Genomic DNA, 17,935 nt, shown 5'->3' with positions numbered 1-17,935 from the left:
AAGTGACTGACCTAATTCAACAGAGGTCCAGTCAACTGGTGCCAGTAGCTTACAAATCAGTCATGATCAGCAAAATTTGGATTTTTTTGTGTCAAAAACAAATTACTAAACAACCTTTAATGTCAACTGATTTCTACAAGATATTGGCAATTAAAAATATTTAACATAAAATAAGTGATTGCATAACAGCAAAAGTATCAGCCAGGAGATGGAAGCAAAAAGAAAAAATTCTTAAGGACCTGAATATCTCCTTTGAGCTCAGTTAAATCATCATCAAGACATGAAGGAATATGATCCATGTGTCGGTCTGCCTGGATCAGGTCGCTCTCACAACCTGACAGACTGTGAAGAAAGAGACTGGAAAGAGGACACCAGGTTACCATGACTACGCTGACGAAGGAGAGTAGAGAGAGATATCTGGAACAGTTCTGAAGAAAGAATGGAGGAAAACTGAACAACATGACTGAGAGCGACCTACAGAAGCTGTGTTTCCACTGACCATATGATTTCCTTATTTGATATTATGAACATTTATTTGTTTATTTGAAACGCGGCAATCAAAAAAACTCGCTAGGATCTGGTGATTTTTTGCTGCATCAAAAATAAGCGTGTTTAGCAAAACTGCAATGGAAACACTTTTGTCACATGATACAAGTCACATGATCAACAACAGGATGTTACTACTGGCAGAAAAGACGAAGAAGACAACAGGAAGTGGTTGGAGGATGACGACTCGGTTTGTTTTTTAAACATCTTATCTGGTTAAAGAAACTTATTTGCTTGTGATTTTGACTGCGTTGCTTGTTTAATGGAAACACTGTGTTTTTTCAACATTAGCAGAATACCAACAAAGTTTTGTGCTCAATTGGAAACGCAATCACCTATTTTATGATACATATTTTTATTTCATTGAGATTTATTTTTGCAAAAATCAGTTTTCACTTTCAGATCATAAAGTTTTTGGTCAAAGAAGCAAAATTTAGCGGATCATGATTGAGTTGTTAAAGCAACAAAAATCTAAAACATCCAAGGGAGACAATAGTTTTTATTGGCATAGCACACGGACTGCTGTTTGACTTTCATTTTTTTCACTTAACGCACACACACCCCGACACGCCCACATACAATTTGCCATCAAGGTGAAAAGCTCTCAGTTGTTTGCGTCTCCCACATGTTGTGCGTAGCTCTAGCTACAAACAAGAATTTATAAACTAATATTTTTAGATGTTTTTTTTTCATGTGTCAATGACATTCGAACACAGTGAGAAAGGGGTTTGAAGAAAAAAATCACGAAGAAGAAACACAAAGGCTGGGACTGGGAGGATAGTGAGATGAAATTTGCGAGGCCCCTTCTCCCTGCAGCCGTCATTTCAAAAGCACTCAGATGTTGAGGCTTCAAAGGCCAGAGGAGGATTGAGGCATTCAGAGACGGGTTTTTGAAGACTAATATTAGCTCATATTCAGACGAGGGAAATTGAAACTATTTTCAGTTGGTGAACAAGAGAAATGGCTTTCGGCTTTAGTAAACCAAAACCCGTCCCAGTCGGAGAACTAAAGCAAGAGGCGCTAATTTAATAACCTCTCATATCTGCAACTGGATCTTTTCCCAGCAGCACTGAAATGATCAAAACACAATATCAGGCTCTCAAACTCAGCATTTATCTGAGCCATACTGCAGGAATATTAGTGACGCTATACTCAATTACAGGAAAATGGATCCAGAGTTTTAAGCAGCTCCACTGATTAATAAACCTAGAAATAATTCAGCTCAAAAGGATTTATGTTCTTCAATATCCAGAGATTATGCCTGTGCTTTACAAACTTATTGTTGCATTACTGTCTTACTTCATCTTCCGTTTGTGTCTGGAGATTTCCCCTTTCTGTTCCAACATGGATGAATGAGTTTGGTGTGGAAGAACATGACCGACCTGCACAGCCCTGACCTAAACCTGATGGAACACGTTTGGGATAAATTAGAGCGGCGAATGTGAGCCCAGCCTTCTCGTCCCACGTTAGTGTCTGACCTCAAAGATACAGATGGCGCTTCAGGCTGTTTTCACACCAGATAGCCCAATAGACTGGGTTTGATTTGGGACCAAGATTGTGACATTTGTTACGTTTTCAGCTGGTGTGGCTTGCTTTCTCACTGCAAGGTGTCAAACAAACCAAACCCCTTGAAAAAACCTGTTTGCAAAATAAATAAAAAAAACTGTCTACTGCCTTTGCCTGTAGGGGCGCTGCACCATGAACCACTGAAGAAAGCGACATGAAAACCTCTGAAGAAGACATGAGCACAACTTCCTGCTTCACAAAATGCAAACCAATATATTTACCCAGAATGCCATGCAGTGTAGTCCACTTCCTGCTGTTGGAGAAGTCTCCAGACTTTCTAGGCAAACAAACTAGATTTGCATTAAAGCGGACTAAACAGGGCTGCTGTGAATGAACCCTTAAAGATTTGAAAGTTCCAGCTGTAGCATGCTCCACACTCATGTCTTCTGAATTTGGAGAAAGTCAGAAAAGTGAAATAACTATAAATAACTTTGGTTATGTGCTGCTCAGAATGATCAAAGATGCTTCTGAGGTACTTTGTCCTCTCATCAAACAAAAAAGCAATTCCAGCCTCATAACTGGTACTATTCCATCATATTTCCTGCATGCAGCTATCCAGGCCTTCCTAAAAAAGGCCAAACTTGATAGTAGGGTACATAGGAAAACTCTAAATTGCTTTTTCTGTCCAAAATCCCAAAAGTTATTACGCTAAAAATGCTTCCATTTTCACTCTTCTGCATGGTATTGTAATCTCTTCAGGGAGGTTAGGATTCCTTATAACTCTCTGAAAAGGTTACGTAACCATGGCGTCTCAGGAATAATAAGTGATATATATACATATATAGTTGAAACCAGAAGTTTACATACAGTGAATAAAAAAACGACACGCACACACAAGTTAAATCTGATCTAACTTTTAGTTCAGATTGAATCACTTAAATTATTTCCATTTGCTAAATGATTAGAGAACGAATGTATCAGAGATTTATTTATTACAGAATCAGAAGATTACATACAACCACTCAGTATTTGGTGTTGTTTGTTTTGGCTCAATCATTTTAGGTTTCTTTCCACTAGCTTCGCCTAGTTGCTGGAACTAGGCCCGTTTCTGCCTGGAACAGTCTGTTGGGTTTAGTGTTGCAGCTGTTCACCAGGTTGCCTCTCAGCTACAAAACCTGACATTTACCATATCCATAAAACCTGCCGTCATTATTATTCTACTGTATATGCTGCCACTCTGAGACATCACCAGAAAGTATGACTTTGCTTCTCATTGATGACACGCAGTTCTACCTCCATAGAGATTCCCTTCAGCGTCTCCAGCAAAACAACATCATGGTTGCAAAGTAACCATTTGGTCACAGTCATCCCATGAAGACCATCACCAACAAACCTGCTAAACTTGCATTTGTTCTGGATTCAAATCCTGATTTTTGGTTCAAAACAGAAACAATTTGTCTTCTATTTAGAAATGATTGCTTCCTGGAGGCGTGGCCTCTGTTGAAGATTTAAATTTCACCCGATCTCTAACGCTAACGTATGTAACGCGTGGGTTTCACGTTGCAATGCTTACTGGAAACTATCTGCGCTGTAAACAACCATCCTAAACTGTGAAGAGAAAATAGCCGATCTGAATGTCACAGCTGTTAATGATAATTCAATATTTGGAATGCCGATGTGGATAAAAAGGTCAGGCATTCAGCAGGACGAAAGAGACGGCACCCCGCTGCGAAGCTGCACCTCCAGCAGCCTCACAGCTACAGGCTGTATGTGCTTATGTACTGTATTCTCCTCCATTAGCAGAATGTATTGCATTGTGGTCTGTAGTCACTTCTGGGACGATGTGGAGTTTTCTGGACAGGTCAGCTGGACGCCTTCAGAGGGGTCAGTGAGGGTCAGCAGGTAGCCAACACGGACTGAACGGCTTCGTTCACCATTGCTAAAACTACAGGTGGACTACAATTCAGAAAAATGGCATCATCGTTCACAACTTCTTCTGTTCTGAAATTCTACAGGAGGAATCCAAGTGAACAGGAGAAAACCCAGACTGACTGTCTGGGGGAATTACACAGGAAGACAGGAGGAGGCCAGGCTAGAGCAGAATAGTTGGGATTCAACATTTGAAGGGACATTTTTGAATGTTGTGTTTTTAAACTAAACGGAAAACTAGATATTTTTATCTGCACCATTTATTTTCTCTTAGAGTTGTTCAAGATCAATAATTTAACCAAAGATAACAATAAGAAATCCCTCAGTCCCCCATGTCTTCTTACCTCGAGCACGAATGGCTCCGTCTCAGAGACTTTGCCCGTGGCGACACACTGAAACGAGGCGTTCTGCCCGGCGTTCACCTCCACGTCTCCCAGCCGAGAGAAATGAGGCACCTTGTCTGTTGGAGTGCAGACAGAGAGGAAAGACACGGATCAACGCAGCACTTCTGGAGTTCAGTGATGCTGTCTAAGCAGAAAACAAAGATGGAGGAAAGCTTATTCAGAACCTCTGCTACAACGACGAACAAGTTCTTCTGTATCCATTTTTATTTACAGGTAAATACTGGAATTGTTTTTGATTATTTTTTTCTCTCTGGCAAAAAAAAAAAAAAAAAGAAAATCACAACGAGGCACCAACCTCGTAGTGATTTTTGTAGCACTGTCCCTCAGCCCAGGAAACTGAGTCACTGTGCAAATGCATCTCGCTCCAAAGAGGGAACGAGTGCAGCAGAGGCTGAGTTTAGATTCCAAACTAAAAATAAATCGGTAAGTGTGCCGATTTTGAAAGTTTCAGGTCCCTCCGTTTCTTTTCTTTTTTTATCTAGCAAGGATTCAGTGATTTATACTTCACAGTCAGTCTTGCTTTTCATGAGCACCGGAAAATGGATATCTGAATTTCATGAGGTCATAAATACGCCACATTATCATTCATTAACATTTTTCTACATTTCTGCTGCAAAAAATAAAAATACGGCAGTTCTCACTAAAAGTCAGAGTGGATCTTGGCAGCCGTCACTACAAGCGACAGTTAAAACGCTGGTATTTTTAGATGATGTGTTGTAGCAGCAGAGCTTTGGTTAGGCCACATTTCTAAAAATGCAACAACATAAAGGGGAAAAAAAACTGTAACCATTATTATATTGTATTTAATTAAGATTAAAGGTCTATCTATACATCTATCTACGAGGGTTTTTGAGCATTATCAGTCCTTCAAAGGTCATGCCAAATTGCTGAATTGGATTTAAGTCTTGCCTGACTGAGCCTCTCAAAAAGTTCCATTTCTTTTATTGTCTGACTTGCTGGTGAGCTTCAATCATTGTCCCTCCTCATAACCCAAATCTGTTTAAAGCTTAAGGTCACAAACTGACGTCCAGACATCCTGCAATTGACAAAAAAAGATTCAATGTGGGCAGTGGTGAATCTAGAAAAAATATCTATAGGGTGGGAAGAGAGAGGCAAGGTTGGCAGCATATGATAGAAATGTATATGTAGATTTATATTCAGGAGCCCCTAAAGAGACACTGAATGAAAAAATAAAAAATAAACTTTTTTAAGAGATCTGGTACGCACGAGAAAGTAGCTGGTGCGCACCAGATATTTATTTTCGTGGGACGAGTTTCACAACCTTTACTGCATTTACAACACTATGATGATGCATAGCATGCAGATCTGGGTCACCCTGTAATGAGTGATATAATGGTGACAGGTGAGCAATGCTGTGCACCGCGCTGACTAACTGTGTCTTGTTTATGTGACTCTTTCCGATGCCAGCTGCAGCAACATGGGAACTGTAGCCACGCGGTAACATAGAAATGCAGAGCTGAGTATCATCCATATAAGCACTGTGGTTTATTACTGTACAAACTGGAGTCAGTGGATGATGGAGAAAAGTGGACCAAGAAAGGAGCTTTGTGAGATTTGGACCACTTTGGAACCTAAGCATGAAATTCCTACCAACCTTCCCAGAGATTCATTCTGCATGTCTGGATCAACAGCACACAACTGATGATGATAAGGACAGTGAAAAGATCATTTCCCTAACAATGAAGGCGACATAGCAAAAGACTGAATATAATGTTCCACCAAATTCCAGCTACGTAAGGTTCTCTGCCAGAGCAGCTCCTAGCTGTCCTTCGCCTGTGGCATCGCAGTAGTTTTACAAGTTCCCATCTGGGAGCTTGAAGGCTGGATGAAAAGGTCAGGCATTCAGCAGGACAAAAGAGACAGAACCCCGCTGCGAAGCTGCACCTCCAGCAGCCTGACAGCTACAGGCTGCATGTGCTTATGTATTCTCCTCCATTAGCAGAATGCATTGTGGTCTGTAGTCACTTCTGGGACGATGTGGAGTTTTCTGGACAGGTCAGCTGGACGCCTTCAGAGGGGTCAGTGAGGGTCAGCAGGTAGGCTGTGAACACGGCGGAATCTGCTACTTACAACAGGGATAGTTGAGCAGCACGGTGTCATCCAAGGCGATGTAACCCTGCCGCTCTTCGGAAACAGTCGCTTCAAAGATGACCTGTGGAGACGATGGAAAAATGAAATGACTACAGAGCTTTGCACTTTGACAAGCAACATTCATTGGGAGTTGGAAATTAAGAGAGAAGGGGTAACTACTGTACTGCTGCTAACTACTGCAACCAGTTGTAGATGCTTAATACAAGCCTGGCTGAATTTAAACTATCCATAATACAAGAATCCAGTCTAGAGGCAGTTAAATGATGGGTAACTGTTTCATTAATAATCCTCTGATCACATAAGAACATGACCGCACGACTGCACTGACACGGTTCTGTATTTTCTGGGAAACCAGAGACGAGATATCAGTGACACTTAAAATCTGTCTTGATTTTTGCATCAAAACACAAACACATTATTTACTGTTTGATAAGTTTTGCTGTGTAAAAACTATTAGGTAACAGGGCTGTGTAATTTGATCGATTCTACGATATTTATCGATATTTTTTTCCTCAGAAAGTATTGATTTTTCATCCACGAGCATCAATACATTAAATCCTACTTTGAGTTTTATGTCAAATCCACATGAATTAAATGACACTATCACACATGACATTTTTTACCCAGTTGCCCATGTTCATTAAAAATGACAGGAAATGAAACAACCAGTTACAATTACCAAATAACATTTAAACAAAGGAAATATACAACAAAAACAACATTTATTACACCAGTATTACACTATCAGTTCAATTAATTCAATCCAAGTCTATGGAACTGTCACAGAATGTCACCAACATCACTCTGTCCCTCTAAAATTTTTCAGAAAATCTTAAAAATGTATTGAATCAAATTGAATTGTAGTTTGCTGAATATCGTGGTATATATCATACTGTGAGCAGAATATTGTGTATTATATTGTATCGTGACATTAGTGTATCGCAACAGCCCTATTAGGTAGCCAAATATGTTCAACATAACAATGTTCATTTTAGATTGGAGGGTTTTATATATTAGCATTTTTTATATTCAATTTGAATTAATGTATTCATCAAAAACTGGTTATCAAATGTAATTTTTAATCATTTTTTCTTTTGACACTAGGAAAAGACTAAGATGGTGCTTCAACATTTTGATTAATTTACCAAAATGTATCTGAATTTGCTGGATCTGTTAACTATCATTCTTATTTGTTGTGTAAAAGCTCCAGAGGATAGTCTGGCTGATGGTTGCATCATGTACTGTAAATGAATACATCACCTGAGTAAAATTTGGGAACTATTTCTTAGATTCAGATTTAGAAATAAATACTACAGGTTTCATTAGACCATCTTCTCCAACTGGTACTTTCATTAGACCCAGAGGATCACAGCAGGAATCCTTTAACACAGCCTAAATATGAACTCACTCATCTAAGTGAGCAGGGCGCACACAGAGACTCAAAGTGACTTCCCAGCATGCACCACGGTCATTCTACGATCCCCAAGATTAATTGCAAACCATCCCCTGTGAGAACCTCCACGTTTTACTGAGCCGCTCTGTCTGAGCTAGCAGGTGCTAATATGACAGCGGTATATGCCTCTGACATGAGGTGTGCACATTACCGCTGCCGGTCATCTGTCCGCAGCCCAGCGCCTGTGAGCGTGCGCTCAGATGGCCGAGAGATTTGCAGTGTTGGCCATGCTTCAGGCTCTGAGTGCCGGGGGCCGATCAATAACCCCGAAGGCCTTGGTGGATGGATACAGGCTAAGCTTTTCTTTCCACTAATTTATTTTTATTTTTCATTCATATGTCGGGTCATTAGGGACGTCTGACCGATTAACTCCTCAATTCATCACGCGTCAACGCACCCACCAGCATCGATTTGCTCAGCTTTGCGCTGAGACACTAAGCTCCTCTGCATCTGCACTCACTCAGAGAGAGTGTGTGGCGGTGTGCGTGGGTGTGTTTGTAACATGCACAGCCAAAAAACAAGCATCAGTGTCCAATACCTGTGCATATGCAAACACTAAGCTATTATGCAAATTGCTAAAACTCAATCCCAGCACGGCATGCACAACTGCAGATTAGACAGTTTGCTTGACGAAGAGAGATAATGGCCGCCCATAAAACTCTGCCCAATAAAACTCACAAAAAAATACAGTACTACAAATAAACAAGGCAATGTTATGGCACAAAATTTCTCAAAATATTAAAGGGGACATATGCAGAATCCACTTTTTAAGCCCTTATATACATTTTGTTTTGTACTTTGAGTTTCTAGGATTGCAGAGAAGTTTAATTTAGAGTGTCTTGGTGATATTGTTATATTCTATTTGGGTCATTTTTCAATTTATTCAACTATATTTTTTGAACCTGCTAAGCAAGGTCACAGATTTCAGGTTAACAAGTTTTGTTATTTTTACTTCTCACTGACATTTTGCTGTCAGATTTCCAGGATGCTGAAGCTGCCTGGGTAAGTCAAACTTTTCGGTCCTATGTGCTCATATTCAAAAGATGTGTGTGTTTTTTTCAAACATATAAAAGATGCTAGTCTGATAAAAAAAAAAAAAAACAGTCCTTTGTTCTACACTTTACTTCATCCAGAGAGCCTGGACCCTCAGCTACTGAGAAACGATTTCTTCCTGGAGGAGTGGCCTCCGCTGAGGCTTTAAATTCTACCCAGTCGCTAACGTTTGGCTGTGACGTTTGTAAGAAGCTTACTGGAAATTTCCTGCGCTGTAAGCAACCGCCTTCCACTTCGAAGAGAGAAGAACTGATCTGAATGAAGTGGCTGTTGATGTTAACTCAATTTTTAGAAGCGTGGCCAACACTGACTGAACGGCTTCCTCTGCTGCCATTGATAAAACTTCAGACAGACTACAATTCTAAAACAGCGCAAAAAATCTGTGTCACTCTGCACAACTTGTAAAGCGCCTTGAGGCGACATTTGCTATAAATTGGTGCTAAATAAACTGAATTCAATTGAATTGTCCTTCTATTCGCTGATTGGCCCAGGTGAAATTCTACCGGTGGAATCCATCTTACTGGGAGAAATCCCAGAAGGAGAGATGAGAATTGCATCATAAGGCAATAACCAGGATGAAAAGATCCAGAAGGAGAAAAAATATAGCAGGGGAAGAGATATGGGAGGAAAAAGTCACACTATTAATATTTGCCACCACATGGGTGATGGCATCTTAAATATTTTACAGCAAAGTTTCAACCTTTTCCGCACAACAGTGTCCTTAAAAAAACAAACAACAGAAAAGACAGATTTGTCCAAACGAACATATCCAGCTGAAGGTGATTTTGTTCCACAGTCATCTCTCTCAGCTTCTTCTTTTGTTAACAAAAATGGGCACCAGGAAAAGAAAAAAAAATGGAGCATGTGACACGGCAAAGGAACAATCTGTGAAGGGAGAAGTGAGTTTTCATTCGAGGGGAGCAGCAGGGGGGCGCTGCTCACAAGAAGAGGGCTCTGTGTCATCAGCGGTAACCAAAGGAAATGACACGAGAAACAAATTCACCTCAGAGAAGCAGCTCTGCTCTGAGCGTAGATGGTTAAGAAGATAGATAGAGCCGCACATAAAAAAGAGAAAGGGAAAAAAAAAACATGCAAGGATTGTAATGTCCACCTCCTGCTGCTTCCTGCTTGGCTCATGAGATGCAGCGCTGCAGAAGCAACCGGCCTGCAGGGGGAAAACATTTACCCAACCTAACCAACACACCGGAAAGTCAAAAGTATTCACACCTCCTCAACTCCTTCACATGTCCTCACATTATAGCAGCAGATGATGGAGTGTGTCTATGTCCAAAGAACGTATGGAGAAAAGTACGTGCAAGAAAAATATCCATGACAAATATGGAGAAACTTGCAGCTAAAATGGAGAACATGTTGACAATAAAAATGTCAGTCTTGCTCTTCACAAATCTGGGCTTGATGGAAAAGAGGCAATCACACTCCTGCTATTGTAAATAGGAAACGTTTAAACTTTGTCTTGTGCCAATCAGGAGACACACAAACATGACGAAGATGGTTGTTAACGGAGACCAAACTGGAACTCTCTGATCTACATCCGAAAACTTGTTTGTGGTGGGAAACGAACACTACTTGTCACCTTAAGAGGGCGACAAGCAGACAAACTTTATTATTGTTTATATTCATGCTTGACTGATAAACAGGCCTCCACTCACTAGGTGGCAGCAGTGTTCAAATTAACTGACAGGCTGTTAAAGCCAGGAGAACCAGCACAGGTACACTGGTGTACAGGTACTGGAGGAGGAAAGGATGGTTTTGAAACATGCCAGTATGTACCTCCATAGAGGACAAATGGAGACGTTTGTGACAGTGAAAAAAAATTGGCGGCAGAGATTAGTAAAGCAAGTACGACTGAGTATTATGGCCAGACGAAGAGATTAAAAAAAAATTAAAAAGTCATAAAATAGTAGCTATTGGCAGAATGAAGATGCTGTTGCTGGAATAAAGTTGTAAACATTTTTTGTAAAAAGTCATAATGACAAAAAGCTTTTATGGTAACCAAGATCTAATATGAATGGCTCAATAAGTCTGTGGTTCTTCCTCTGGTAGACATTCGCTTAAATGATCGTTTTAAAGTCCTGCAGCTGATAATAACTTCATGTTGACGTGTTAAAAGATGAAAATTTTTTCTTTATTTGTAAAACCAATACTAAGTATAATTTCACAAGATGCTCAGGTTTCCTCATTTTAACACAGTTTGGTGTGGAGTTCTCATAAAATTATAACTTTATTATCAAAAACAAACAAAAACCTGTTAGTCTAGCCTTAATAATCCACTGTAAGTGTCTGTGGTTCACAGTTTAGGACACAGACACAGCCTGAGTGACTCTTTGGTTTGCTGTGAATGCAAAATGTTATGAACTTTTCATGTTCTCTGAGAAGCTAAAATAAACAATATTGTTGCAAATTATGCACAAAAATGTTAAAACGCTATATACCTTTTGAAAAAGAATAAGCCTGTGAAGCTGACAGTAAGCATTATTTACAGGTTTAAAACGTTTTATTGTTACATCCCAATGAATCATTTGCACTTTTTCTCTTTTGAGTATCACACAGACTGAGAATGGCCTAGTAAAAGTCTACATGATACAAGGATACTTATGAGATTGAAAGAGAAAGTTGAGCAGATGATAGTTAAACATAAGAAGTAAGGGCCGTGCTGTGGTGGCGCAGGGGGTTAGCACGCCCCACGTTTGGAGGCCTTAGTCCTCGACGCGGACGTCGAGGGTTCGACTCCCGGTCCCGACGACCTTTGCCGCATGTCTTCCGCCCTCTCCTCACCCTCCTTCCTGTCTGCCTACTGTGGAAAAAATACGAGCCACTAGCGCCGCAAAAACTCTTCGGAGAGAAAAAAATGGAAAAAACAAAAAAACATAAGAAGTAAAACTGAAAACAAAAAACAGAATCTGCTACTTAGCAGAAACAAGGCTACAAACCAATTACTCTGGATATAAATGAATAAGTCTCGGTTTTTATGTGTCATTTAGTAATTTTTTTCCACTGCCTCTCTTCCAACTCGATTAGGCATTAAGTGAGGGCAATATCCAATCCCAGAAGTCAGAGGAATGCCACCTAAATGACTGATGGGACATTTGCTTTGCTTTGCTGCAGTGGCACTTTGCTTTTACTGCCGCTCAACGGATCAATATATGTAAGAGGACTTTCATCCCCTCTACGGTTAAACGCTTGGATGGACTTGGAAATATTCTAATTAATAGCCAAAAAGGCACCCATAGTTTTAACAACAGTGATGTGGAAGCTAGAAGTATTGACTAGAAGTTTGAAAATCTCAGAAGTAATGCTCAAGGCCAAGAACACCTCTGATCACAGTCCATCATATCTGTGCAGCCTGTGCCCCTCCTGAGGCGCTCCATGATTACTGGCAGATTTTTTTTTTCTTTTTTATCTCATCCACTTTAAGCACATTCTCCCTCTCTCTCTCTCACACACACACACACACACACATTTTCTCCTCCAGACCCTTTGAAGCGTCCTTTGCCTGGGAGGGGCTGCAGCGCTTGGGCCAATGTGTCGGCTGGCAGCACCTGACACAGATCTTTATCGGCCGCGCGGCGCAGAGAGAGGAGTGGCGCTCTGAGCTCAGTGTCGGCAGGGACAAGTGAGGAGAATGCTACGGCTGAATTTATACACCAATTCTTTTTCCCAGTCATACTGACCACTCAAAGTGCTTCACACTACAGACACAATTTTACACCAATACTCTGATTGGAAGGCAAGTTGGGATTAGGCGCCTTGCCCAGGGCACATCGACGTGACAGGAAGAAGCTGGAATCAAACCTACAACCATCCGGTCGCAAGGCAACTACTCTACCACCGAGCCACAGAAAGGAAGATGATATTAAACGGGCTGTGTTTATTGGGTTGGTGTCACTTTATTAGAATCTGGTCACAATGGGCTGCATGCAGCATTTCAAAGGAACATTGAGAGCAAAGGTTGGGTCAGGAAAGGTACAGCAGCAACACTGACAACTGCAGACCTGGGAGGATGGTGAAGTGAAGTAAATCAATCAATCAATCAATCAAGTTTATTTGCATAGCTCATTTCAGCAACGAGGCAGTTCAAAGTGATTTATATCATAAAACACAAAAATAAAATTAAAAAATCATAGAAACATCATACAGTCACCAATTGAGAAACCAGTAATAAACATACATTTTATCAAGTGTCATCATCAATACACATCAAATACGTTGGTCAGTATAGTTTTGGTCATTTGTAATGGATCAACAGCAGCTCTAACCAGGTGGGTTTTTAGTCTAGATTTAAAGTTGTTTGGCAGTTTCCTGGAAGTTTGTTCCAGATTTGTGGTGGATAGAAGCTGAATGCTGCTTCTTCATGTTTGGTTCTGGTTCTGTGGAGGCAGATCGAACCAGAACCAGAACCAGAACCAGAAGTAAAAAGTTTGGTAAAGATTCACAGGCTGCTGGTTGGAGTCCTTTTGTTAATCGACTCCTAAACCAGAAACAACCTAAAGGTTGAGTTATAGTCTCACTTTTGAAAGTTTGTGTTGAGGTAGTTACCTCCTCTAAGCCTTCTTGGAAATCTTTAGGTTATCATCAACAGGAAGAGGAGAAACACCAAGCCAGTCTGGCTGAAGGTTTTTGAAGCAACACCTCAGCAGATCCACATGGTGATGCCCTCATGTCGGGTGTACATGTTTGTAATGTTTAGAATGTTTTGGAAGACTGAAATGTCTTGAAAATAAAATTTCATTTTACTGATATGATTATGCAATTTTATTTGTTGTAAGTTTGTTGATTATTCCTTCATTTAAAAAAGCATTTAATCTAGTTTCAGTCTGTGTTATATTCACTGTTATGAAGGTATTCCTGAATTGACCTTTTTGTTGTACGGTGCCTTTAGATGACATGTCATGAATCGGTGCGGTATAAACAAGCCAAACTGAACTGAATTAAAACAAAGTGGATATAGAGGAAGATGACCAGGAAAAAAGTGATTACTTAAATGAAACACCTTCAAGCTCAGCCAAAATTTGCAGCTTCTCAAACAAGCCAACAAATCCTATTTGGGGAAAAATAAAGTTTTAGGTTCAGATTAGGCAAAGATTGAAATCTTTTGCTACAACGTCAAGAAGGGTGTTTGGAAAGGCCAGGGTTCTGATTTCAAACTTGAGAGTATTTCACTAAGTGTCCGATATGGTGGTAGTAGCTACATCTTCAGGGTCCGTGTCACTTTACTGGTATTTACACGTTGCTCAAAGTTGGTGCAATGATGAGGAAATCCTCCGATGTCTTCAATGTCACCGTTAATAAACAACTTCTGGCTGAAACATGGATGGAATTGGCTGTTCCAACAGGAGAAAGATCCCAAACTAGATCTGGATGAAATCAGGGAAACATGCTGAGTGGAATGGTCCCAGTCTCAATCACATCAAAACTTCATCAAGCATCCAGAAAAGCTGTGCCTGTAATAAGAAACTCATTCCTGTCTCTTTTGATGAAGCAGTCAAACTTTGCTCCTCATCTGTGCGGATGCTCATGCTTCAATATCTGCTGCAGACGATTCAGCTTCACAGGAAAGTTAAGGAGGTCTGTCTCTTTGCCTGCTGGGAGAACTTCCATCAACACAACACAGTAGACTGTACGAATCAGCTCACTCCACTGAGATCGCCTGTCCCTAGTCCTCCGGCTTCTCCAAACTTTCCAACATCCACACAAAAGGGAAGATAAATCATTACTTTAATTATCAGCTTGGCTGTTGGTGCCGGCGATGAGGACAGGAGAGTTGAGGATGGTGCGGTGCAGGCTGTCCTCATTGATCTCTTCAGGCCTCTAATCCATTAACTAGCTCTTGATTTATTGAGGTGGGCCTCAAAGTGCACCAAGGTTATGGAAGCAAACACCCACCACCACTCAATCCCCACCTTGAACACACTGGGTCAAATGGAATTGAGGTCAATTGACTCTTGTGCGAAACTCACGCTCCTACATCCACTGCCTCCTCATTACCAACAGTTTCAGGGAGAGGCCAGGAGGGTGGAACTAGAGGGGGGGGGATTACTAAGAAGACGGACCGCATTAAAAAATAAACTATCAGCTGTAATGAGGTGAGGAAAGGCTGCATGCAGCCGTGAAAATCTTACAAGCTCCACAATACCACTAATTATGCATCAGCACCGATGGAGGCATCAAACTGAGCTATTGATCACAGTGCAGCACTCAGGTAAATGGACCAGTAAATAACGACACAAGCTAAACATGCAACCCAGAAATTACACTGTGATTGAAACGGCTTGTTGTACAACTCAGCAGCAAATCTGCCCTATTTAAACATGCATGTTGAGTGGGAGAATAGAAACTGAACTACACCGTAAACCACCATGAAGAATTAGACTGAGTCTAAAGTAGCTTGGTAAACATGTGGCAGGGCTACTGAAAACACATGGAAATCATCAGACTAACGCTTCTCCTCTAGAGATGGAGATGTATTGAAAACCATAAAATGTGGATTGCCAGTTGACGATTTGCACAAGTATTTTTTTCAGTGAAATATAAAAGGTTGTCACTGATTTGGCTGGCTGCCGTTACGCACTCTTACAAGCATTTTGATTGGTCAAGGTAGGCTAGCTGGTTACTTAAAACGCAAAGTAAACGACTGTCTTTGTATTTGGGAATAATTTCAGATGTTTTCTTACGTTTCTTACGTTTTCAGTGTTTCATAATGATTCCTAATAATTGCAAAGCAATCATTGTCTGCTCAATTGTGTTGGTTTATTTGATTTTTATCTTAGAGGAAGAAAGAAGAGAACTGAAAGAATTAAAGGAACTGAAATAAATAAATAAAGAAGGAAAAAAGAAAGAAAGAAAGAGAAGGAAAGAAAAGACAGAGCGAAAGATTTTTTTCCTTACATTTTTTGTAATTATGAAATAAATATTTTGACTTCTCGGCCATGTGTAGAGGACCACCTTACAGATCAAAATCACTCTGATTGACTTTCTTGTAGACAGGAAATCAGGAAAGAGCCAACAACATCAAAAGCACTGCAGGCTTTAGAAAAGGAAGAAAATGTTACTGCTGATCAAAAATGACACAAACAGGCATATTTGTTCAGAAAGCACGTTGATAAGAGTGTAAGGAAAGCATTTTGTGAGCTGTTGAGAGATGAGTGTAACTTTTAAAAAAATGTTCATCCATAAACTTATGATGAAGAATTATTCAATGGACAGGAGCAAGTCGACCTCTGAGAGGCTCAAGCATAAAAAAACAAGAGGTAATTATATTCTCACATGGTTGATTTGGATAGCGTTCCCCTCATTTGAAAACAGCTGATTTGTTTGTACTCATATTATCTTTGTTGAATGTTAAAATTAGTTTCATGATCTGAAATATTTAAATGTGACAAGGGAGGCAAATACTTTTTTCATGGTTTTTCTAAATGTAATAATATAATTAGAGGCTTTCGCTTCTTTTTTGAGCATCACACTGAAGCCTTTTTTTTTTTTAATCTGTGGACAAAATATGGTCCATATCTGCTGGCAAGCGGGCTGTTTGCTTGGATTTGAGAGAAAAATCTATAATTACCAGCAGGTTTTGCTGGCAGAGTTACATAAATGCATTGGCAGAAAAGAGGCAAATACTGGGTGCTGTGTGAAAGAAAATGGCATGATGGCCTCACAATTTGAAGACCTGAATCCACACACTACATATGGATTAGTAAGGATGAAAGCATGCCAAAACGACAGGTGTGTTTTACTGAAATTTCAAGGCAGACGGGTGTTTATGGTTTGAAAGTGGTTGAGCTTAGAGAGTGACTGAGCAGAGCTGGTATTCCATCCATCAGCCTTTTCAATTTTTCCAAAGACTGGCTGGAGGTGTGGGAGATCCAGGAGGGATAAGCAGACATTATTTCCAAAGCAACATTGTACAACTTGTCGGGGGGTAGGGGGGTAAGGTTTATCCAGTCCAGGTACATGGTCTGGCTCTGCCACTGGTTCTCTGCCAGGTAAACCTGAAAAACCTCCAAACAGAATCATCCAGAAAACATTTTGATCTGATGCTCAAACCACCTCAACCTTTTGACCGAGTTCATCTGCTACAGGCAGAACCCAGACACCCTACAGAGTGAGTTCATTTCCAACTGAGGGTTCACAGTCATAATCCACACATCACTTTAAACTGAACCTTTGACTACAGACACATTACAATGCGTCTACAGTCAGCTGGTCACTCATTGAATTTAGCTGTCAAGTTGTCAACATAACGCGCTAAATCTTAAATGTATACGTGAAAAATTAAAGAAAAATGGATGCAGTGTTTTGCTACTAAACTGTCAACATTATGACAACTAGAAAACAAACTTTTTCCTAAAACATATCAGCTCCTGATATGTCAGTGGGGCTGTTGTCAGTCCGTTACTGGGCAATGGATCTGTGTGTAGCCAACACAGAGCAAGAAAAAAAGAATATGAGTGGTTTTGAGTTATTCTTCAACAGTTTTTCTATGTTATTTTTCCCTTTGCTGTGGTGCACCGCACTAATTTAATGATACTTACATCTTCAGGTTTCATTTTGTTAATGGAATACTCCTACTTCTACTGCAGCAGCGCAGCTATGGATGGCAAGTAAAAGAAGAGTCTTTATGCCCTCCAGCATCTCTTCTGCACAAAACTTCAGGATGTAAACAATAATTTGCAACGCATTTGTATGTTAGAACCTTAACCTTCAACACTGTTAGAAGGTTAAGTCTTAAGTCTTTTTAAGCCTCCAATGGGTTTTCTTCTAAAATTGACCCATATTTAGCTCCATCCATCTTCCCTTTAGCTCTTCCTCCCTTCCCTGTTCCTTCTGGAAACAAGCATCTTCCCAACATGATGCTGCTACCATCGGGTTTTATGGAAGGTGATTTGCAAGGTTAGCTTTCCCAACACAGTGTTTT

The 17,935-nt window shown here is 40.3% G+C and overlaps 1 protein-coding gene across 4 annotated transcripts in view; it reads right to left on the bottom strand.

The window, feature by feature from the left end:
• ptprua (protein tyrosine phosphatase receptor type Ua) overlaps positions 1–17,935 on the bottom strand; it is a 197,328-nt gene that overhangs the window by 83,125 nt on the left and 96,268 nt on the right. For all 4 annotated transcript variants that reach the window (XM_032580837.1, XM_032580838.1, XM_032580839.1 and 1 more), the window contains exons 4-5: positions 6,477–6,558; positions 4,326–4,441 (exon numbers count right to left, since the gene is read on the bottom strand). In XM_032580837.1, the coding sequence (XP_032436728.1) occupies positions 4,326–4,441; positions 6,477–6,558 (198 nt within the window). The remainder of the gene's footprint in view (positions 1–4,325; positions 4,442–6,476; positions 6,559–17,935) is intronic.

Source organism: Xiphophorus hellerii, chromosome 13 (genome assembly GCF_003331165.1).
Source record: "Xiphophorus hellerii strain 12219 chromosome 13, Xiphophorus_hellerii-4.1, whole genome shotgun sequence".
NCBI classification, from domain to species: Eukaryota; Metazoa; Chordata; class Actinopteri; order Cyprinodontiformes; family Poeciliidae; genus Xiphophorus; species Xiphophorus hellerii.
The sequence above is the reverse complement of the archived record's forward strand: the minus strand, read 5'-3'. Positions and strand labels throughout refer to the sequence as shown.